Source organism: Peromyscus maniculatus, chromosome 1 (assembly GCF_049852395.1).
Source record: "Peromyscus maniculatus bairdii isolate BWxNUB_F1_BW_parent chromosome 1, HU_Pman_BW_mat_3.1, whole genome shotgun sequence".
Taxonomy (NCBI): Eukaryota; Metazoa; Chordata; class Mammalia; order Rodentia; family Cricetidae; genus Peromyscus; species Peromyscus maniculatus.
This window is the reverse complement of record NC_134852.1, coordinates 168493317-168516419: the sequence shown is the minus strand read 5'-3', so window position 1 is coordinate 168516419 and position 23103 is coordinate 168493317. Positions and strand designations below refer to the sequence as shown.

At 36.1% G+C, this 23103-nt stretch overlaps 1 protein-coding gene across 11 annotated transcripts in view; it reads left to right on the top strand.

The window, feature by feature from the left end:
- Window positions 1-23103, top strand: part of Vps13a (vacuolar protein sorting 13 homolog A) — a 230136-nt gene that overhangs the window by 191257 nt on the left and 15776 nt on the right. For 6 of the 11 annotated variants that reach the window (XR_013047707.1, XR_013047706.1, XR_013047704.1 and 3 more), the window contains exons 61-68: window positions 1097-1242; window positions 2462-2543; window positions 3946-4059; window positions 6346-6421; window positions 6501-6664; window positions 6957-7002; window positions 7095-7218; window positions 14946-15057. Coding sequence is in view for 6 of the 11 variants with exons in the window: in XM_006970140.4 (XP_006970202.1) it covers window positions 1097-1242; window positions 2462-2543; window positions 3946-4059; window positions 6346-6421; window positions 6501-6664; window positions 6957-7002; window positions 7095-7218; window positions 14946-15057 (864 nt within the window). In the remaining 5 variants the exon portion in view is untranslated. Of the gene's footprint in view, window positions 1-1096; window positions 1243-2461; window positions 2544-3945; window positions 4060-6345; window positions 6422-6500; window positions 6665-6956; window positions 7003-7094; window positions 7219-14945; window positions 15058-15242; window positions 18265-23103 lie in introns of those variants that run through there. The other 5 variants (XR_013047710.1, XR_006063925.2, XM_076560738.1 and 2 more) reach the window with 3 other exon arrangements.

Here is a 23103-nt window from a genome sequence, read left to right as displayed (position 1 = left end):
AGTTCAGGACAGCCTAAGCTACACAGAGAAACATTGTCTTAAAAAACCAAAAGAAAGAAAAAAAAAAAGTGTCACAGGAGTAATATCTTCTGACTCCCACATGTGTTTACATGCGCACAAAAAGAGTTGAACACAGAATGAATTACAAGTTTTAATTTAATTTGTGTGTGTGTGCGCGCGCGCTGTATATATGTGAATGTAGGCCTCCCTTTGTCATGGTGGATAGGTTAGAGGATAACCTTTTCTCCTTCCACCATGGGTTTTGGGTTTGAACTCTGTCAGTCTTATGTAGCAAGTAATTTTACCTTCTGAGCCATCTTAGGAGCCCAAATCTAAGTTTTGATTTTGGTTTTAACATGTATACATGCACTTGTCACTGCAAGCCTGGAGACATATAGGAGTCAGTTTTCTCCTTTGGTCATGTGGTTTCCAAGGATTAAATTCAGGTTCTCAGACTCCTTTATCTATAACTAAGCCATCTTGGTAGTACTAATCTAAATTGCTAATGTAATTTCTACAAGTTATTTATAGCACATTAAAGTTATTGTACAGATATATATATATATATGCAGTACACCACAAAAGTGCTTTTAAACTGGCTTTATTGTGCTAACCTAATTCTAATAGTTGAATTGTAAACTTTGGGAGATATGTGGTTGTTATTATTAACAACTTCAAAATCTAGGTTGTTAACATTACTAACAAATATATTAAGTGAACATTTTCCTGAGATCAGCACAAGGCCATGAGAATAGAGTTGAAGATGAGTGTGATAGTGTTTGTAAGCTCAGCATTCATGATGCTGAGGCAAGAGAGATTCTAAGTCCAAATAGCCTGGACTGTGTAGTCAGATCCTGTCTCATAAAAATATAAAAAAGGAGTAGAATTCAATTACGGCATCTTAAATTGTTGAATTTTAAACAGAGCTATATTGAATTTTGACTTAAACTCTTTAGTTACTGAGTTTTGGCATAATTCAGGTAACTTTAAGATCTTACTTATGGTTAAATAAGTTAAACAGTATTAAACTGTTTTGTAAAAGTTAAAAGTTGCCACTATAGGGAAAGTGCTTCAATGTATTCCTTTATCTCTGCAGTTGCATTTGAGTGTTTCACTGAGCTCTGGTAGAGAAGAAGCTAAAGATTCAGGACAACGTGGAGGACTAATTCCTGTTCATTCTTTAAATCTTTTACTGAAGAGTATTGGTGCCACCCTTACAGATGTACAAGATGTAGTTTTTAAGTATGTTTAATTCTTACATCTATAAACTCATGAATGGTCCATTTATGTTTAAATTTTGCAAATGTGAAAAGTATATTGAAAATTTTGGGCAAATTGTGGTTTCTATCTTTTAAGTGGGTTATAATCAAAATAATACCAAGTATTTTATGTCCTTAATGACTTAGTTAAGAATGATTTTTAAGTAACTTCCATAAGAAGAGATGTAGGATTTTCAATTTTATGTACTTTTAAAACTCTGAGCTGAATGAAGATTCCTCAAAAGAAATAGATACTTAAGATATGATATTTAAAAGATAGGGCTTTCAAGCCCATATGATGAAGGCTTTTCATTGAGTATGTAACTAGACAGAATACAATGAAATGGATTATGAAGGGATCAACTTAAATATATGTCAAGTATTTATTTTTAGACTAGATATTGTGTGACACATATATAGTCCTAGACTTGAGAGGCTAAGGTGGAAAGATGACTGTAGTTCAGGAATTCAAGATGAGCACAGGCAACATAGTGAGAGCTCATCTCAAAAGCATATTTATATTTGAACGTGAGTTATAGTGGAATATAATGGAGTATCTGACTAGTAATTCACCATGTCTGAGTAGAGACTACTTTAGAAAAGAATGATCTTCCCAGGTAACATGTCTTAGCTCGCCTGCTTAGTAAGAACAGCATGAGAATCAGAGGCAGCTCTGAATCTAACTAAGAAACAGTCAAACACAAAAACACAGGTCTGATGGCATCAGAATAAAGTGAAATGGATCTTCCTGTTCTTGTGTTCAGCAAAAAGAGCTCTCCAGTTATTGAAGCAATTGCTGCCTCTGCTGTAGTCCAGGAAGGAAGGCCTGCAGTGACGGAAATCTGGCCATTCCTGGGTGGCCTCTTCATTCACCTCAGCTTGTCAAAACATTTTCTTTTGGGGCCTTTATAGGGCAAAGTTGGGAAATTGTTCTACAGGTCCATGACTGAGATCTTTGTCATAATCTTCAGTGGTTTGTTTTTTTTTTTTTTCCATAGAATATGAGTTACAGATTTTATCAGGCTATTAGGAAATTTCTTTCACTAGAGTGTACCATTCAATAAATGTATGGGGAGAGATCTCCAGAAGAAGATTCTAAAAATAATAAAATCAGTCATTAATATTCTTTAATTCTTTTCCTCATGCATACATATGTGTGTATATCTATATATATAAATATATTTGTTAATATGTTTTTTCAGGCTTGCCTTTTTTGAACTCAACTACCAGTTCCGTACAACTTCTGAACTGCAATCTGAAGTAATAAGACACTATTCAAAACAAGTTAGTATGAGATTACTTTACAGAAGGATGGAAATATGTAAACTAGTCAAACCTTGTGTATGTCCATGCATGTGTACTATAAATTTGTCAAGAAAGCAAATAGCAAGTTTCAAAATTTTAATCATGGATTTCCCCCCACCTCATATATATTCATATGAACTTCAGCCCCATTTCAATCTTTTGCCCTTGTTCTTAGAACAAAAACATTATTAGAATTTTTTTCTGAATCAGTGTGGATTAGAAATACATAGATTTTTAATAACATGTTAATTCATCGTACTTAGTTTCTTGAAACTCATTCGTATTTTTAGTGTGGAGTTATTGAGTCAGCTACCTACCTTGTTGCTGTGGATCTTTTCAATTATAGAAAGGTTATTTTATCTCAAGATTTAAACGAGTTCTGGGTATGCATCCCACTTTTGCCTTGTACTTTGTGACACTAGGAGATCTGTAAAGTGCTGATAGTAGTAACTCACAAGTAGTAGAACGCTGAAAACTTTTGCTGTATTCTCAACTCTAGAATCTGGAGTTTCATTTTATCTCCTTTACAGTAACACCAAGCTGCTTTTCAAAAACTTAGTAGGCTATGGGAAATGGCTCAGTCACTGAAGTGCTTGCCTTGCAAGCTGGATGACCTGAGTTTGAGCCCCAGAACCCATGTGAAAATGCCAAGTATGTAGTATGTACTTAATCCCAGCACCAAGTGGTCAGAGACAAGATCACTGACCACATCAGTCTAGTCTCAGAAGACCCTGTCTGAAAGAAGAATGATAGTGTTCCTCAGGATGATACCTGAGATTGAACTCTGCCTTCCACCGTTACCTACACACAATATTCACTTCCACACGTATTACACAAGTATGTTTTTTTTTTTGTTTGTTTGTTTTTTGAGACAGGGTTTCTCTGTGTAGCTTTGTGCCTTTCCTGGAACTCACTTGGTAGCCCAGGCTGGCCTCGAACTCACAGAGATCCGCCTGGCTCTGCCTCCCGAGTGCTGGGATTAAAGGCGTGCGCGACCACCGCCCAGCACAAGTATGTATTTTTAATAATTATATTTTTAAATGAAGAATTGAGATAAGGGGGAGAACACTTGCTGCTCTTCCATAGGACTGTGGTTTGATTCTCAGGACCCACATGGCAGCCCACAGCCTTCTGTAACTCCAGTCCCAAGGATCTAACACCTTCTTCTTACCTCTTAGGGCACTGCATGCATGTGGTACACCAACATGTATGCAGGCAAAACACATAAAATAAAATGAAAGCAAAAGAAATAGTGATAAGGTTTGGGTCTTGAAATTTGTAGTAAAGATGTTAACCTGAGCAAAAACTGGATGTGTATACTAAGTAATGTGTAACGATAGTAGTCTCATGATACTGATTGATACTTGTATTTCATTTTTAGGCTATTAAGCAAATGTATGTGCTCATTCTTGGACTTGATGTTTTGGGAAATCCCTTTGGCTTAATTAGAGAATTTTCAGAAGGTGTGGAAGCATTTTTTTATGAACCTTATCAGGTAAAATATTTTTATTTGTATTATATAAAGTATGATTTCCTAATATATAAAACATTTTAATTGTTAACTTGAGCTGTACATGTAAACAAATATTGAGAGACCCACAAAGCTACACTGATCTTAATAGGGGCAATTTCTACCTTTTCCTTCAAAATTTCAACTTACGATTTTGTTAAGATCACTAACTTTAAGTTTTGTTTTGAAATAAAAACCATGAGTACAGTTTACACTATAGAAAAAAAAAGCTCATCATGTATGGTAATTTTGTTTTGCACAAAAGTATGTGACTATCAGGGAAATGCAAATCAAAACAACTCTGAGATACCATCTTACACCTGTCAGAGTGGCTAAGATCAAAAACACTGAAGACAGCTTATGTTGGAGAGGATGTGGAGCAAGGGGAACACTCCTATACTGTTGGTGGGAATGCAAACTTGTACAGCCACTCTGGAAATCAGTATGGCGGTTTCTCAGAAAATTGAGAATAAGTCTTCCTCAAGACCCAGTTATACCACTCTTGGACATATACCCAAGGAATGCTCAATCTTACCACAAGGACACATGCTCAGCTATGGTCATATCAGCACTATTCATAATAGCAAGAACCTGGAAACAACCTAGATGCCCCTCAACTGAAGAATGGATAAAGAAAATGTGGCACATATACACAATGGATACTACTCAGCAGTAAAAAACAGTGATATCATGAAATTTGCAGGCAGGTGGATGGAACTAGAAAATATCTTCAGTGAGGTAACCCAGACTCAGAAGTACAAACATAATATGTACCTACTCATAAGTGGATACTAAGTGGGAGGGAAGGGATGGCCAGACTGCAACCCACAACTCCAGAAAGGCTAGCTAACAGGGAAAGACCCTAGAAGGGACACATGGAGAGAAGTAGAGGAGATCTACATGAGTGGACTAGGTGTCGGAGGTGGCAGAAGATGAGGCGTGGGGGATGAGAACATAGGGAAATGGGAGGGTCAGGCTGGAACAGGGACAGAGTGGGAGGGCAGGGAGGAAGATACCATGATAGATGAGGACATCATGGGAATAGGAAGAGGCAGGGTGCCGGGGAGGCTTCAGGAGTCCACAAGGATGACCCCACCTTGGTCTGCTGGCAGTAGTCCAGAGGGTGCCTAGACTGGTCTACTCTGGTGACCGGCCTAGCAAATAACCTAGCTGTCATCGTAGAGCCTTTGTCCAGTGACTGATGGAGGCAGATGCAGAGGTCCACAGCCAGGCACTAGGCTGAGCTCCAGGAATCCAATCGATGAGAGAGGAGAGATTCTGCAGGCGAGGGACGTCAAGATCATGATGGGAGGACGTGCAGAGATGACTGGCCACACTAGTAGAAGCCCATGAACTGTGGACTGGTGGCTGTGGAGCCCCCATGAGACTGGACTAGGCCCTCTGGATACAGAAGACGGTTGTTTGGCTCGAACTGTTTGGGGGGCACCCAGGCAGGAGGATCGGGATCTGTCCCTGGTCTATGGGCAGGTTTCTGGGAATCCGGTGCCTGTGGTATGACGCATTGCGCAGTCTTGGTGCAGTGGGAAGGGGCTTGGACCTGCCTAGGCTTAGTGTGCTGGGCTCTGCTGACTCCCATGGGAGACCTCAATTTAGGGGGTGTGGGGATCCGGGGTGCCTTGGGAAAGAGAGCTGGGGAGTGGGAGGAGGGGGGAATCTGTAGATAGTATGTGAAGTGAGTAGAAAATTTCTTAATAAAGAAAAATGAAAAAAATTTTAAAAAGTGATGGTGACAGAGCAGCTCTGTAAAATAAATAAATAAATAAATAAATGATAAAAAAGTGTGTGACTGCAAAAATAACCATATAAGCTAGCATTATGCAAAGTAGTCTTAGTAGGAACTAGAAAAGAAAAAAATTGTTCTACATCCTTCATAGTTCCCATAAATGCATTTAGAGTTTACCCACTTTCCTTATGAAATGCATAATAAAAACAAAGTAGAACTAACTTTTGTTCTGTACATTGTGATATAAAAATCAAAAGTAAGAATTTTAAGTTTTATTTTTCTAAAAAATTATCAAGAATACTATATAAATTGCATGCAGTTTACAGTGCAGTGCAAACATCTTTTCTGTTCTCCTTACTTCATCTGGAACAAGTTCTATTGTCCCTTTATACTTGGAGTATCCTGAAATTACCCTGAGAACGGAATGTGAAGGTTTTGCTGGTATAATTTCCTTTGTTCTTCCAGTCACTATCACAGTCCTTGTATCAATGAGCTCATTCTTTTAATACCACTCTTTGTGTCCATAGGGGGCCATCCAGGGGCCTGAAGAGTTTGTGGAGGGAATGGCACTAGGACTGAAAGCACTGGTCGGTGGAGCCGTTGGTAAGCAGCAGAAAAAGCAGCAGCACTGCTAGAAACCAACGACAGTCGAGCCTTTCCTTACCATATTACTCTCTGATAGGTGGGCTAGCTGGTGCTGCCTCCAAAATCACCAGTGCTATGGCGAAAGGGGTAGCAGCCATGACGATGGATGAAGACTACCAGCAGAAGAGAAGAGAAGCTATGAATAAGCAACCAGCTGGCCTTAGAGAAGGCATCACTCGTGGAGGAAAAGGCCTGGTTTCTGTAAGAAGTTTCATGGGGTTATGAACATGTGAGGGAATAACTTGTAAGTCAACATTTTATGAATAAAGAAGTAGACATGTAAGTCTACTTAAATTGCTTTTGAACATTATAATGTAGCTTATAAAATATTTAAGTAATCTCCAAAACCATTTTGTTTAAATAAAATACTTAGGAAATAATGTTAGTTATTGTGATCTATAAGAAGAAAAAACTCTGAAAAAAATTTTTGAAGCAAAATGGTCTTGTAAGTATCATACGGAAATATAACTTTACAATTGTGCTTTCCCTCCAGGGTTTTGTAAGTGGCATTACAGGGATTGTTACAAAACCAATCAGAGGCAAGTGTTGTAGTTGCTTTGTCTATTACATAGCTCACAAGTTGCTTCCACTTTCATTTGCTCCAACTGCTTATGCTGGCTGTTTTTTATAGGTGCTCAAAAGGAAGGAGCAGCAGGTTTCTTCAAAGGTGTCGGGAAAGGTTTAGTTGGAGCAGTGGCCAGGCCAACAGGCGGCATCATAGACATGGCCAGCAGTACCTTTCAGGGAATCAAAAGGTAAAGCTCTGTGTGAGTGAGTGACAGATGGGGAATATTCTAAAGCCATGAGCAATGAAGGGTGTCTACTACTGGTTTTCAGGCTCTTATTTTTGAACTCTGTGATATGGCAGATTGCATATGACTTCCTAATTTTGATTCCTTCTAAATTGGTGCCATTATGTGACTTCAACATTGTAGAGTTCTTCTTTGTCTTCTGTTCCCAGCAGTTGTTGTCAGGAATGAGTTAGCAGCTAAGCTTTTACTCAGCTGAAATATATTAATATATGCTGTATGTATCAGTTTTAAATCAGCAAATCCTTCCTGCTTTTGAGAGAAAAAAAAAAAAAACCACACCATTCCTTAGTTCACATTGAGTCTGTCTTTACTGTGTGTTTATGATTTTATTTTAAGATCTGTTACATTCATTTTTCTCTCTATTGTTTGTTTCTGTTTTTGTGTAATTTAGAATTAAAATAGAAAAAAGGGGTCAGTTTCTCCTCCCTGTAGCTTTGGCTTTATAACATTTTGATCCATAGTTTTCAGAGAAGCTCAGAAATCTGAAACCAAAGGAATTCAAAACATATAGCAAGCTATGCAGACTTCTCACAGAGATGCTAGATTTACCCTGCATTGGTAAAGCCTTACCATTCTGTACCTAGCTTCATTACTTTCCAGGATCAAGGACAAAGTAAAACATTTTAGAAGGAGTAATACTATTAAGGGATGTGTTTATGAAGAAACACATTGAAGCAAAAAATAAGTTAGAAGAATCAATGGTAAAATAATTGATTAGTGAATAGATCTAATTGATCTATATGGAAACAACATTGGAAATAAGTTACTATAAAATAATAAAATATGATTTGGAAAGGAAACAATTACCATGAAGCAGTTTAATATTGTCATTTGTAAAGCGCATATGCTTATTAATTAGATGGGACTAACTTTAGGGGAAAAAACACTTTTGAGGATAGAATAATTAGCAAATAATAAAAACTTCACAAGATAAAAATTTTGAACTTGTGTTCAGTTCAGTTCCTCCACTTTTACGAAACAAAAACTGATAAAATTGTAAGAACTTCCCAAACATTTATATAATAGAATATTTTAACATTTCTCTCAACTTTGATGCATCAGGAAGATAAAAGTAAGTAAATGGGTTGAGACATACTAATTGAGACATACTAATGAACTGTTGGCTACACAGACACACAGAGAGAAATATTTGTGTATTTCTATAATATGAATTAGGGAGTATTCTTGTCATTTAAGAATCCAGCACTGAACATAACTGGTAGTGTTCCTGTCCTGGCACAGCTTACACTTTAAGTAGGAGAGTAAAGTAAGTAACCAATAAATATGTGTGATATGTTAAGTGGCAAAAGGAAAGAAAACATACACCATGAAGGGAAAAGCAGATAGAGTTGGGGATGGGGCTCAATGTGGAGTGATTGTTGAACATAAATAAAACCCTGAGTTTAGGCCCCAATTCTGAAAGACAAGGAAGGAAGAAGACACATTAAGAGAGATAAGGCTAACCAAGGTGGTGGTGGAAAAGTGCTGTCTTCCTTTCTTCCTTTTTTATTATTTTTCCAAAAGTAGATGTTAGGGATGTTGGCCCCCTCAGAGTTGATACAGGACACCCCAGACATCAAGTTCTCAGCCTAAACGAGATTCATTACCCTGGAGGAGCAAACAGTAGGGAGAAGCTGCCTCTGGGTCAGGCAAAGATAGACAGCAAGCAGCAGCAGAAGTTTGTGGGTTTTAAAGAGAAAAAAGGGGGAGTCAGTGCTAGGGTAAGTTGGTAAATCTTGACTAGATAGCTCAGCCAGTGTACCCAAATAATGAATTTTGATTGCTAAACCTTGGTGTTTCGTCTCAGGAATGAGTTATTGGCCAAATAAGAGAAGGGACCTTGGGGACTAGCTTTGGGAATGTAATTAACAGTTTTTAGCAAGGGGGAGAGAAGGGTAAAGGTCAAAACCAACTGGCGCAATGTTTGCCATGCTTGCAAGGGCCTGCTAGAGAGCGCTTCAGTAGGAAATTGTTTATTCTGAAACCCAATATGATTGACCATGGTTCAGGACCACTGATTCAGATTATTCCAGATACCATGTGCCAGTGTGGTAACAATTTAATGAAGTTCTTCTAGTGATAGAAAAAAGCAAGTTAGAAATCAAGACACTTTTCAAATACATGGTTGCATTTGTTGGGTAGTGGGTTGTGGTCAAGTGGAGAAATCTATTACAGGCCTCAGATGCTATCTGGTGACATTTGTAGGGTTTTTTTTTTTTTTGTATTGATAGGAGCTAGTAGCTTGTTCTTAATAGATTTTAAAAGTTTTAATAGTTGTACGGATATTAGGTGAAGCAGGAGTGGGCAGTGACAGATAATTTGGCTCTGTCTGCAACATATTAGTTCTCCTTAATCATGAAGTTCAATCATCTGATCTTGTAGAATCCTTTTTTTGTTTTTAAAGAGGAAAATAACTATCTTTTGTAATGAAATAATTATTTAACTATAACCATTAAAAATATGTGACCTAAAGATAATGGTAACTAATGTGATTTTTTAACTATCTAGAGCACTGTTAAAAATACTCCTCACAGATATCTATAAGTGATAGTATTTTTGTTAGTTCTTTAATAATTTCATTCATGAATATAATATATTTTGATTACTCTCTTTTCCCACTATCTCTCATCTCCCTCCATCCCTATCAACCTTTCCTGACCTATTCCTTTCACAAATTCATGACTTTAGATTCTGTTGTGTGATTCATTTAACTTAATCTGTGACCATTGGATTGGGACTATTCATTGCAGCGCAGTAGATACACAATCCACCTTTCCCTGAATTTATCCATAGAAAATAGCAATGAGGAGGAGGGACCCTTTGCCTGACTGTTGATATGCTTACTCATGTGTAGATCCAGTACTGGCATCTATGTTGAGAGGACTTTGGCTTCTTCTTAAGACTCTTGGAAGTTTTTAAGCTAGAGGAGTTATGTGAGCTAACTGCTGCATTAAGCTACAGGGAGATCAAGGAGAAAATGGACTACTTGACTGTAATCCAGAAGAGAGGTGGGGGCAATTTGACCATTACCATGCTAGGAGCCATGAGAAGAGATCTAAAGTTACTCTAATAACATGCTGGGAAAGGTGTGAGAACAACAGAATTGAAAGGTGTCTTGTAAATTTATTGAGCTTTAAAAGTAAGTTATTTAGTGTGAGAGTCTGGAGTTTAGGAGAAAGGTCCCAAGCTATCATTAAAAGTTTGAGTTTAGCTGGGAAGTGATGGTGCATGTTTTTAATCCCAGCACTTGGGAAACAGTTTTATTTGAAGGTGACATTCTCCTTCTTTACCTTTGCATTCCCACCTGTCTGGATAGAACGCTCTTCCCCAATCTTCACCAAGATTCACTTCCTTTATTCAAAAGTTGCTTTTCCACTAAGACTTTTATTTTACCTGTACCTTAACTCAAGATACTTTGAATTTCCCTTCCCTTCTTTATTTTTATCATAGTTTTTTTTTACCACTATTTAATATATTATATATTTTATATTGCTATCTCATTAAAATGCAAATTCCCCCAACACTTAGACTATCACTGAACACATGGTAGTCTGTTTTTTGGTGGCTATTAATGTTATTGTTTTGTAATTAAGCTAATTATATGTAATGGCAGGAAATAATGTAAGGAGATCCTTTACATACTGCACTATGGGTCCTCTGGCCACTGCAACAAATTCCTGCAAACCTGGTGACAAGGGAGATCTTTTCTCTCACAGCGCCTTGGCTCTTGAAGACCCCAGTGATTGGTGGCATTCCTGGCTTGGTAGCTGTCCTGTTTCATTTTCTGACTTTATCCTCATATTCCTTTCTCCTTTGATGTCTGCTCCCTCTCCGCCTGAGGATACTTTGGGTTGTAGATGTAACCAATCGTCTTATTAAAATAAGAAACACAGAGCCAATGTAAAAGAGAAAGCTGAGAGGTCAGAGCTCAGAGATAAAATCTTACCTCCTGCAGTGCTCCTAACTTCCCCGAGAGAGCTTCTTCCTGTTTGTCTGTCTTTAAATAGTCTTTCTGTTCTGCCTTCTCATTGGTTGTAAACCCAACCACATGACTGCTTTGTCACTGCCTGTAAGTACCGCCCTCCAGGTCTTAAAGGCGTATGTCTCCAATACTGGCTGTATCCCTGAACACACAGAAATCTACCTAACTCTTCTAACCACCACGCTCTTGCTATGGCTCTAATAGCTCTGACCCCAGGGCAACTTTATTTATTAACATAAAATTAAAATCACATTTCAGTACAAATAAAATATCACCATATTGGGTATCACATAGAGTGTACCTGCATTATTCCCTTATTTCAGAATCCTTGATTTAATCACACTGTAAACTCTGCCATAAAGGAACACTTGCTCATTCTGGAGATTAGGACATTAGACTTCTGTGGAGCCCCATCCAAACATTATATAGACCTTTCCCATCCTCTACAGGGTAACAGTTTATAAAATTATAGTATAATGAGATGAAAAGGACATTAGCAGAGATCTAATTCAGATTTTCCTAGTTTGACCTACTAATTTACTTGTATGTCACTGTGCCAATTATGCATGTTTGTCATTCTTGTAGATTAATGTATCTACAACTATAGTGAAGATATCAAAAAACATCCCTCCTGTTTCTTTTTATACTTACATGAAACCTTCCTTTTCTAAACCTTTTTCAACTAGGCTAATTGTTCCTTTATGGTTGAGTTGTAAGAATTCCTTAACTATTCTGGAAACATACTTTAAAAACCATCACCTTGAAGTATACATTACAGTAATTTAGTGTATTGTGCTGCTGCCATCCCTAGCAAATTCCCATTTTTATCACCTCCAAAAGAAATCCTTTGATTATTAGCAGTCACTCACCATTTCCATCTCCCCTTAGCATTAGCCTCAACTGTTGACTTTTTGTGTGTTGATTTCCCTGTTTTGGATAGTATATGTAAATCGAATCATACAGCTTTTTGTGACTGACTTCTTTCTTCCTTCCTTTTTTCCTTCCTTCCTTCCTTCCTTCCTTCCTTCCTTTTTTCCTTCCTTCCTTCCTTCCTTCCTTCCTTTTTTCTTTTTTTTTTCCAAGACAGGATTTCTTTGTGTAACAGCCCTAGCTGTTCTGGAACTCACTTTGTAGACCAGTTGGCTGGCCTCCAACTCACAGAGATCCACCTGCCTCTGCCTTCCAAGTGCTGGGATTAAAGGAATACACTACCACACCAGCTAGTGACTAGCCGCTTTTATTTAACATGTTTTTAAAGTGCATTTATGATGTAGCAAAAAGGTGCGCTTCCCTTTTATTGCTGCGCTTCCCTTTTATTGCTGAGTAATATTTTAATGAAATGTATATTAATTTCATTTCTGTTGCTATGAAAAATACCATGACCCAAGAGCAACTTCTAGAGAGTTTGTTTGAGCATGTATGTTCTATATGGAATTATAGTTCCAGAGGTTTACAGTGGTCATACAGTTCCAGTCTATAATGGTGGAGGAGGGCATGACAACAGAGGACAGGAGTTGGAAGTTGGCTGGTCACATTTCTAGCCACGTGGAGAAAACAAAAAATGTGAACTGGACCTGTGGCAAGTCTGAAAGCCCTGAAAGACTGCTCCTACTGACACACTTCCTGCAAGCTATTCCACACCCCTAAAGTTCAATACCCCTCCCTGCAGGCAGTACCAAGTGTTCAAATGCATGAGCCTATTGGGGACATTTTTCATTTAAACCGTCTTTGGTTACTTGTTCATCAGCAGTTGCATATTTAAGTTTTGTTCACTTTTTAAGACTTATTCAAGGTCAGGCATGTTGGCACATATCTTTAGTCCCAGTGCTTGGGAGGCAGAGGCAGGCAGTTCTCAATGAGGCTGGCCTGGTCTACATAGGTGAGTTTCAGTCAGACCTTGTCTTGAGGGGGAAAAAATAAAAAATAAAACCCTGTTACTCATATGCCACTAGAAGTATTTGTGTGCAGATTTCTCCAGACAAATGGTATGTGTTTTGAATTTATCTCCATTATTTTCTAATATTCATTTTCCATTTTGCCCAGGATTCCCCCACACACACACCTTTAATAACTACTACAAGGATTCTAGTTCTTTGTATAAAGTAGATGTTCACTCCCTTCTCAGAAAAGCCTTTGATCCCCATTGGCTACCCTCAGGTGGTTAGGTAAAGATGGCCATAACATTGTGAGCTTGGTGGTGTAGGTAGTGGCTGAATGACTAGAGGTAAAAGATTAAGGCTGGAGAAGTGTGGGAAAGCAAGAAGGGGCAATGAGAAAAGTACAGGACACTCACTCATTGGATTAAATTTCCCCTCCCCAAACATCGCACCCCTATGAGTGATTATATAATAATATATTCATTCCATTGGAGAGTTAGCCAAATTGCAGATTATAAAACTGTGAGAGAGATACTTCAGGTTATAATATGAGCAGGAGACTAGCCACAGATTAACTGGGTTATACTTCCACATGAGAGTAATAGTTTCCCTTCAAGTGACATTGAGTGAGGAAAGACAAGTCCATCTGTTCCTAGTCATTGCCTTCCTTTCCTGTAGTTGTATGAAATAGTCCTGACGAAAGTAACTGAAGGACGGCAGGGTTTCTTGGCTTCATGTCAGTACACATGCACAAAGCAGAGGCGTTTTTTGTCACCAGTAAGGAGCGGGGTTTCTGTTTCTGTCTTGACCCTTGGTCTGCTTCCCTACAGAATTTTTCCATTTTGTCTGGTCCTAGACTTCCTCACCTGTGCTCATTGCCTGTTTTTTAAGTAGCTATTGGGTATAAAGTAGCATCTCATTGAAGTTTGAAGTTGCACTAGCTTAATGGCATATGATGTTGGACATCCATGTGGTTTTAGGCCACCTATATATCTCCCATTTTTTTAAAATGACAAAATCTGATTATCATCACAAAGAAAATCCAAAGGAATTGATTTTTTTATTTGTTTGTTTCACTTTTGGATTTTCGAGACAGGGTTTCTCCATTTAATTTTGGTGCCTGTCCTGGATCTCGCTCTGCAGACCAGGCTGGCCTCAAACTCATAGAGATCTGCCTGGCTCTGCCTCCTGAGTGCTGGGATTAAAGGCGTGCGCCACTATCGCCCAGCTTAGGAATTGATTTTTTTATACTTCTCTATTTTTTTCTGGGAATTTTACATTATATCATAAAAAACATTTAAAATAGAAAAGTTATATGGTATTCCTATTTATCTAAGATTATTTTATCTTTATTATTTTTAATTAAGATTACTTTAGAAGTTGTTTTTAACAGTGTTTTAAGAAGTTTTTGATAATGTATTGAAATAGAACTGCAGTACTTTCTTTCCTCCAGCCCTCCCCAGCTGTCCTCCTTAAGCTTCTTCCACACCCCTACTCTCAAATTGATAGCCTCTTTTTCTTTGATTACATTTGTTATGGACATATGTTTCTGCGTACATATGCACAAATAAATATAAATACAACTTGCTCAGTGATTTGTGCGCATATAGTTCTAAGGCTGAACACTCTGGGTGGACAACCAATAAGGGGGCCCAAGAAGACACTGTCTCACAGTAGACTTTCTGATGTTATGGCTCTTACATTTTTTCCATATCTTTTTCCATGATATTTACTGAGCTATAAGTGCAAGATTTTGATAATTTTTAAAATTAAGTTTTGTGTGTGTGTGAATTTTATTTTATTTATTTTAGAGCTACAGAGACTTCTGAAGTAGAAAGTCTGCGACCGCCCCGGTTCTTTAATGAAGATGGAGTTATCCGACCTTACAGACTAAGGGATGGTACAGGAAATCAAATGTTACAGGTAAGTGAAGAAACGTCCTATAAACTAAAATCAATATCACAACTTGGGGTGTTTTAAAATAGTTACACAATACCTTAAAAATAGATTAGGGCTTTATTTGTCTTATTTAGCTTTATTTATACTTCTATTTACTTAGATTTTAAAGTACAATTATTTACTATAAGATTTTTCTTTCTTTTTTACAGGCCTCAAAAAGTTTGATATGAAAACTGTTAATTCATGACTTTGCAAGTGAAAGCCAACATTAGATTTTAGCCTTAAACTTTTACAAACTCTGCAGCTGTTTCAGTATTTTGACTATAAAGAAAAGATTTTGTGTTGGTAACTTAGGCTAGGAATGTAAGTCAGTCTAATCTTTCCATAGACTATTCTTGGTTTTGCTTTGGGTATTCTAGATCTGCTGAAAACCAATATGCCTTGTATGCCTTTAGCCTTGATAGTACATAATTAGCTTGTTAGGTTTTTCTCTTTGGGGTACTTCTTCCATCTTTCATACCACTACTAGTTTTTATATTAAATATAATCTTCATTTCTGTTTTATTCATGAAAAAAGGGAAAACAAAACCCAGGAAGACTGCTACTGTAGATCATTGTGGTTCTTAAGCATTTTTGAGAATGTCATGTTAGTATGTGTAGAGCCTCGTGGGATTTGATGCACAGTTCACAGCAAGCAGTATCTTTTAGTAAGGAGGTACAGTTGGGAGACAATAGTCTCAGACAATAGTCTGAGGCTGGAATGGTTTGTCAGTTCAGACTACTTTGTTACTTGATAACTCAAGTTTTAAAACTTAGATTGTAGTAAAAGTAACAACTCATATCCCAGGCTATCCCGGTGTAAAATTGTTTTGGTATGGAATACTAAAGTAAGCCATTTATTTGAAAGTAAAGAATTAGCATTTTTATAGTTTTGAAAATATTCATGATAATAATAAACTGTTGAAACATGGAGCTTCTCAAATTTAAAATAACCAGGATAGAAATTTTAAAATTTTACTATTTTACTACTGCATGTAGAGTATATATTATTGCATTAAGTGTACTTTACGTCATTGCTGGATTTTCTGTTCAGTGTGTTAAAAGTAACTGTAGCATTGCAGTACAGTATTTAGTAAAGTAACTTTTTAAATTTTTTTTACTCATTTTATTAGTAAAGTAACTTTTTACCCTGGTTTTTAAATCTTTTTAAATCTTATTAAACTGCCAAAATATGTGCAGATTACGATAGAATTGGCAGTTTCTTGGGACATGTTCTGCAATCTCTACACTGAGATTGTATTATTCTTCGGAGACAGAAAAATTGTAGGTGTCACCTCTGGCTAATCCATTTGAAGCATTTCCACCCTATAGCCGCCTGCCCTTTAAAGAATTAACATACTAACTTTTTACTTACTGAAAGTTGAATGGTTTTCAAATCGTAATTAAAAAATAAGAATATTTCTCAAGAACTATTTTAATACAATTGCTACAAAATAGGGATTTGTAGTAAGGAGAATTTAGGAATAGACTATCCTCATTATTCAGGAACAGATTATACCAAAAGTTTCTCATGATTGATAATTGGATTTCAGTGGCAAGGAAGTTTATTCCACAACTTAATTAATTGTTTTATTTGGAATTTAAAACCATGCATTTCTACTCATCATATGTAAAAATGCATATTATTTTTAGTAGCCCAGTCTTTGCTAAAGGTTCTGTTTCAGTAAATAAAATCTCATGATCTTTATCAGCTTTTCAGCAAGTGTGTTAAGCACATTATTAACTTGAATACTTACAGGAATTTATAAGATATCTTGGTATATTTATAGTTAGCATTGTTTGTTTACAGATGTAAAAAGTTGCTGTTCTGGTAGTAGTCATTCTTTTCATAAATAAAACTGCTATATTTTAGCACATTTGTTAAAATATAATTATTAAAATACAGAATAAAAGTGGTAGAGTTCTTCTATAGCAGGTAAGAACCCCTAAGTTTGATCCTGAGCTATGCATAAGCCAGCATTGTGCATGCCTGTAATCCAGTAGTTGGGAAGTGGAGGCTGGAGGATCAGAATTTCAAGGTCATCTTAAACTACATAGCAAGTTTGAGGTCAGCCTGGAATAATGAGACCCTGTCTGAAAAAAATAGAAATGTAATCTGCCTAGATTTCACCTAAATGATTTAATGACAATGCTTTATAAAATGCTTGTTACTTTCTGCTTTCTAATATTTCTACTTTTTTTCCTCTTTTGCTAAAAAAACATTATCTGTGTTGGCTAAATGACATATGCATATACATAATAGATAATACAATATATATTCATTTTATATTCCGTCTAAAAAGCAGAATATTATTTCAGTACTTCCTAGTAGTCAATTAGGTGATGTGTAAAGAATAATCTTCCTAGAATACCTTATTGATACATGGAACCAAGTCTAACAAGAGTGTGTATGTGGAAGTTACTTTGAGGCCTGTTAAGTTATAAGGTACTATATCCACAGTTACAGAATGAATCACAGATGAAAACTCTGCTTTAAAATTAATGTAACACCTAAACATTTCATAATTTTACATGGTTTCCCCAAAGTTTTCCATACTTAACTAACCTTTATGCTTCTTTTTTCTTTACCATGCTGACAGAAAATTCAGGTCTACAGGGAATGGATTATGACTCACAGTAACAGTAGTGATGAGGAGGAAGAGACTTAGTCAGAGTCCAATTGTTAAAGTTCATATGCTCCTTATCATTTCACTGGAATGTTTATGTGACAGCTGTTATCACACCCATGTGTCCATTTTTAGGAACCTTAAACACTGTTTGCTTATAAAATGCTTTTCTGAACATCATGATGGAGCAAAGTAATTTATTTACCCACAGGAAAATGTATTTGTCAGTCAAAGTGTAGAGTTTTTCATATATTATAAATTTGCTTTTATATATCCTAGCTTTGTATCCCACAGTTTGTTGTTGAGATCTGAAGTTAGACTTCCATGAGGTTTTAATGTTCATGAGCTCTACTCTAAATCATCTGCTTATTTGTTAGCAAAACACCTTTTTTTTAAAAATAAAAATGTTATGTGAATTTTGGGGGCTGTAATATATTACCATTGTTAAGAGAAAAAAGAGTGGGCGGGAGGAAGGACAGGAATACCGTTCAATGTTTTATATGTATTTAGCACTTAAAGGTATTTTTGTCAAATTTCTTTTCATAATAAACATACATAACTTGAAGCTGTGTGAATTTGTTCTATTCCAGAATCATATAAGTTCATCTCATATAAAAATTCATGATTTGTCATTGAAGATTAGTTATGAGTATAATCTAAAATCTTTAATAATTATTTTTTTTTTTTTTTTTTTTTTTTTTTTTGGTTTTTCGAGACAGGGTTTCTCTGTGTAGCTTTGCGCCTTTCCTGGAACTCACTTGGTAGCCCAGGCTGGCCTCGAACTCACAGAGATCCGCCTGCCTCTGCCTCCCGAGTGCTGGGATTAAAGGCGTGCGCCACCACCGCCCGGCTTAATAATTATTTTTATTATTACTTTTTTCTTTGTACACTTCTGAAATAGTGAGCGAAGTTTATTGAACAATCATATCTGTTATCTAACTTACATATCCACATGTCATATTCCTATTAAAATTATGAATTCAGGTCAATAGAATTTGTATAATAAATTACAAATTTAGACATACTTTTCTGAATGTTATGAAGAAAGGGTATCTTCATCTCTTGAATTTTACAAGCAAATCTATTTTATGTTTGGGCACTGAATTTTTTTTTTTATTTCAAACAAATATAATTCTCTTGTCCTACTTGACTAATATATTAGATGTGCTAATGACAACAAAGACCAAATGCCCTTAAAAGATGAATTATTAGTAGTCATTGTAATGCATAATCACTTATGACTGCTACGTCTTTTTATCAGTAAAGGAATAACAAATATTTAGTATAACTTACACTAAACACTTTGCTTACATTGAATTTACATTAGGCTGTAGAAGATAACTTGCTTATTTTTGAGGATTTTTTTTAACTCATGATTTGATTTCTGCATTTAATTTTTGCACTTTTCAAGTTTTCATTCCTATAAACCATTATCTCCTATGCTCTTTGAAAATGGCTACCCTAAAACAGCAGAAAATGACAGCTAGCCAGTAATCAGCTCTTTGGAAATTTGTCTTCCCAGCATTCAGTCACATTAAAGCAAAATCAAGGGTGTATATAGCTAAACCTAAAAAAAGAAAAAGAAAAAAAGAAAATGTCAGAGAATTTGTTGTTTTTATTACAATAATACTCTTGAAAATGTATAGATTAAAATAGTGACTATAAAATAACAGCTACTACATTACACTGAATTTGCCTTACACCTACTGTTTTCTAACCCTTGGCCAACATCACAAAGCTACTACCTCTTCAGCTAAAAGCTGGAAGAACACAGTCATCAAACTTTGTGTGCATAAGGAAGGAAAGGTGGAGAAATGTCTTGATTTCTGGTGTTGCAGAGCATAAGGCCTTTCTCAAAGAGAGAGTGCCAAACTCTTGTTTTGTAAGACAATTTACTGAGTTTTCCTGTGGTCAATCTGTGATGCTTATTTCTGTGGTTCCAATTTCATGGAGATGCTCTTGACATACTAAGAATTTATCTAGAAAAATGTTCGGGTTATTTTTGCAGTAGCTTGCCATTTTAATTAAAAGAAAATTAGATGTAGACTTACATTTATTTAAAATCTCTTCAGCAGTAAGATTAAGAACAACACAGTCATCTGTAAGCTTTATTGATATGTCTTAGGGCTCCTTGTTATTTAGTTTAGCCCTTAGGAGTATGATATGTCCTTAGCAGTATAATGCTCCTTTCTGGTTTTCTGCCACCGTGAAATGTTTTCAAGCACCTTTAGCCATGAGTACTAATTGGTTTTCCAGTTTTGCTTTTTAAAAAGCCCTGCTTTTATCAGAGAAAAGTTTAATGCTGAAAATTGCTCTGTTGTTTTGTACTGTTGTCATCTTGGTTGGAAGTGTAGAACTGGAGACAAGTACTTTATTGTTCTGCACCTACCCAAAGGATAGAAAGAGTTCACATTTGAAAGTCTTATGAGGTAAATAGTTCCTTTCTTTATTTATGACTGTATAACTAGCAAGTTTTTAAATGGTGTCTGTCCAATAGGAAAGTCAATGAAAAAGCAATATTTAGAACTTATTTTATGTTATACTGTACCTTTTTATATAGTTTAACTTTATATTCTAAATTTCTGTATGATATTTGCTTGTGTGAATAAAATAGGAATAATATCTCTTCCCTGAATAATTACTATTGGGAATTCTTTATTCTCAGTTGTTTCTTTCTGGTACTTGAATAACATACTGAAAACTGACAAAATGAAAAAAAAAAATCTACTGTAGCACAAATCCTAATTGGTCTTAATAAGAACCCAGAGCCAGATATCAGGGTAAAGGCTGAAAGATTCAAGAGACAGGAACAAGCCACAGCCACTTCTCACCTCACCAGTTCCTCAGCTGAAAAGGTCTGAGCTCCTTTCTCCTCCCACCTTATATTCCTTCCTCTGCCCAGCCATATCACTTCTGCCTACAGTATACATAATAACCACGTATATGATTAAGTTTCTAAGAGCCTTTAAATGAAATCAATTAGCACTCACATTATAATTAGATGAATAGAAATACAGAATAACATTAACTTCAATAGTCATTTGAAGCAGGAAGCCAAAATACATCTCAATTTAGTCAGACTAAATTTTAGCCTTGGGGCCTACCAAGATGGCTTAGTGAGTAAAGGCACTTGCGGCCAAACCTGATGACCTGAGTTTGATACCTCTGACCTTCACACATGTACCCTGGCCTACACAGAAACACGTAAGTAGGTGTGCGCGCACACACACACACACACACACACACACACACACACACACACACACACAAATAAATAAACTTTATCTTTTTTGAAATCATTAAAAATATTTTTTCAGGGAAGGGGGGCGGAGAGAACAAGGGAATCCGTGGCTGATATGTAAAACTGAATGGTATTGTAAAATAAAATAGAAGGAAAAAAAATAGAGTTAGAAAAGGCAAAAAAAATTTTTTTTTCATTGATGAGTGTTGGTTTTAAGGTCATGTATTAAACTGTACAAATTGGAACATTGTAGGTATCTTGACTGTGGCATTTCATACTTAGTATGAAAACATTGTATTTATGTCTCAAGGTCTTGTACACTGAAGAATATTGCTGTTTCTGTTGCTGTTCTGTCTAGTTTAAATCCTATGGTAAAATTCCACATTAAACTTTGTTATACTAATAGAAAGAGGGTCAGAACCAGCTACCCTGTTACTGTTTCTGCTGCATCTTCAAGCCTCAGTTTTTTGTTACAGATTTCCTTGCCAGTGAATTTATCATATCCTCCAAGTATTAAAGGTCCAAAAGGTTCAAACAAAATGTTATCAAGAGCAGACATTAATCTAGATAAGTAATGATGATCATGTAAAAAGAATGCCTGTTTTCATTATTCTCACCTGCTCCTTTGTAATAAGTGATGATCAATTAAAAACATGTACACTTAATTTAATCTAAGTTCAGTGAATGAATGAGTAAAAAGCATTATAGGAAATCTTAAATCAAAAGATAATAAAGTACATGATTCAGAATAGGTCTGAATTAAAGAACATATTAGAATAATTTATGATTTTCATGAATTTATGGTTTTATTTTAATGTGGTAAAGCACTTTCATATCCATAATTTCCTCTCAGTATGGTAAAGTCAGTGTAGAGAATATTTAGCAATTATTCTCTACAGTGTACCTTCCAATATCAGTTTTACGGCAAATGTGTAATAATTCTGTTACTGGATTTTAATGTAGTCCTCATTATATATACTTATTCTAAATAGTGAAGTAACAACAAAGAATCACTCTAAATTGAGATATATCATTCTTGAGGATCTTACATAGTGTTCAGAATTTAAAGCCAGACAAAATAGTAGATACTATGTTTTTTAAAAATCAGATTAGAGATTAAATCAAGTACATATAATGTGTTTCCACTTAGAATATATTATAAGTTGTCATTTATCAGTAACCTGTTATGTCTACAAAGATGTTCTTACTGTATTCAATAAAACTTGACAATTCTATGAATGAAGGCCAGTCTGGCTATAGAATGAGATCCTGCCTCAAAAAAACCGGGCTGGTTGGTAGGTAGGTAGGTAGGTAGATTCAATTAATAATAGGTTTTTCTGTGTAACTGAGCCTCTAAAGCCCAAAGTCCTGCTCATGAATGAGTGATTTCACCAACATTGATTCTGATATAAAATTGTGTTTTATAACTGGTAAGAAAACTTTCAAAATTTATATTTTCACCATTGTCAGTATTTATTCACTAGAGAAAAGTGGGGGTGGGAAGACAGCTCAGTGGGTAAAGACGCTGGCTGCACGAGCCTGGCACCCTGAGGACAGGTCCCCAGAACCCACGGAAAAGCTAGAGACAGTAGTACAAGCCTAGCTTGGCTCACACGGTGGAGTAGAGATCTGTGTTGAAGAAGGCAGAAGGACTCGAGAGCAATCCTTGGAAGGTGTTTTCTGATCTCCGTACACACCATGGCCCATGGCCCTCCCCAAACAGTATGTGAACACATCTCTCACACACAACTTTTAAAGTAAGAATTGATAGAAAGAGATTATTGTTTGTATTCTTACCATTTATGGGTTATTTCCTTTTTAACGTTGATTCAGATACATGAATTCCTAGTTAATGTTTGTATTATAAATTTTTATAAGCAGGGTTATTAACTTCATAGAGTAATTCCCACATATGAGATGCCTAGACGTAAGTCTTAGGGACACAAATGGCAAGATGACATTTCTGTTTTCCTTTTTCACTGAGTATATTTTCACCTTTTGACATTCCTTGTTCTAAAAAATTTCTTCCCCTTAAAAATAAAATCTCCTGGACTGTGTGTGAGAGTCCATGGCTCCACCAAACCATCATCCTTCCGTGATATGCAAACACTGAGAGCTGAGTTGTCCTTTCTTTACCATTTCAAGTGTTGTTTATTTGATCGA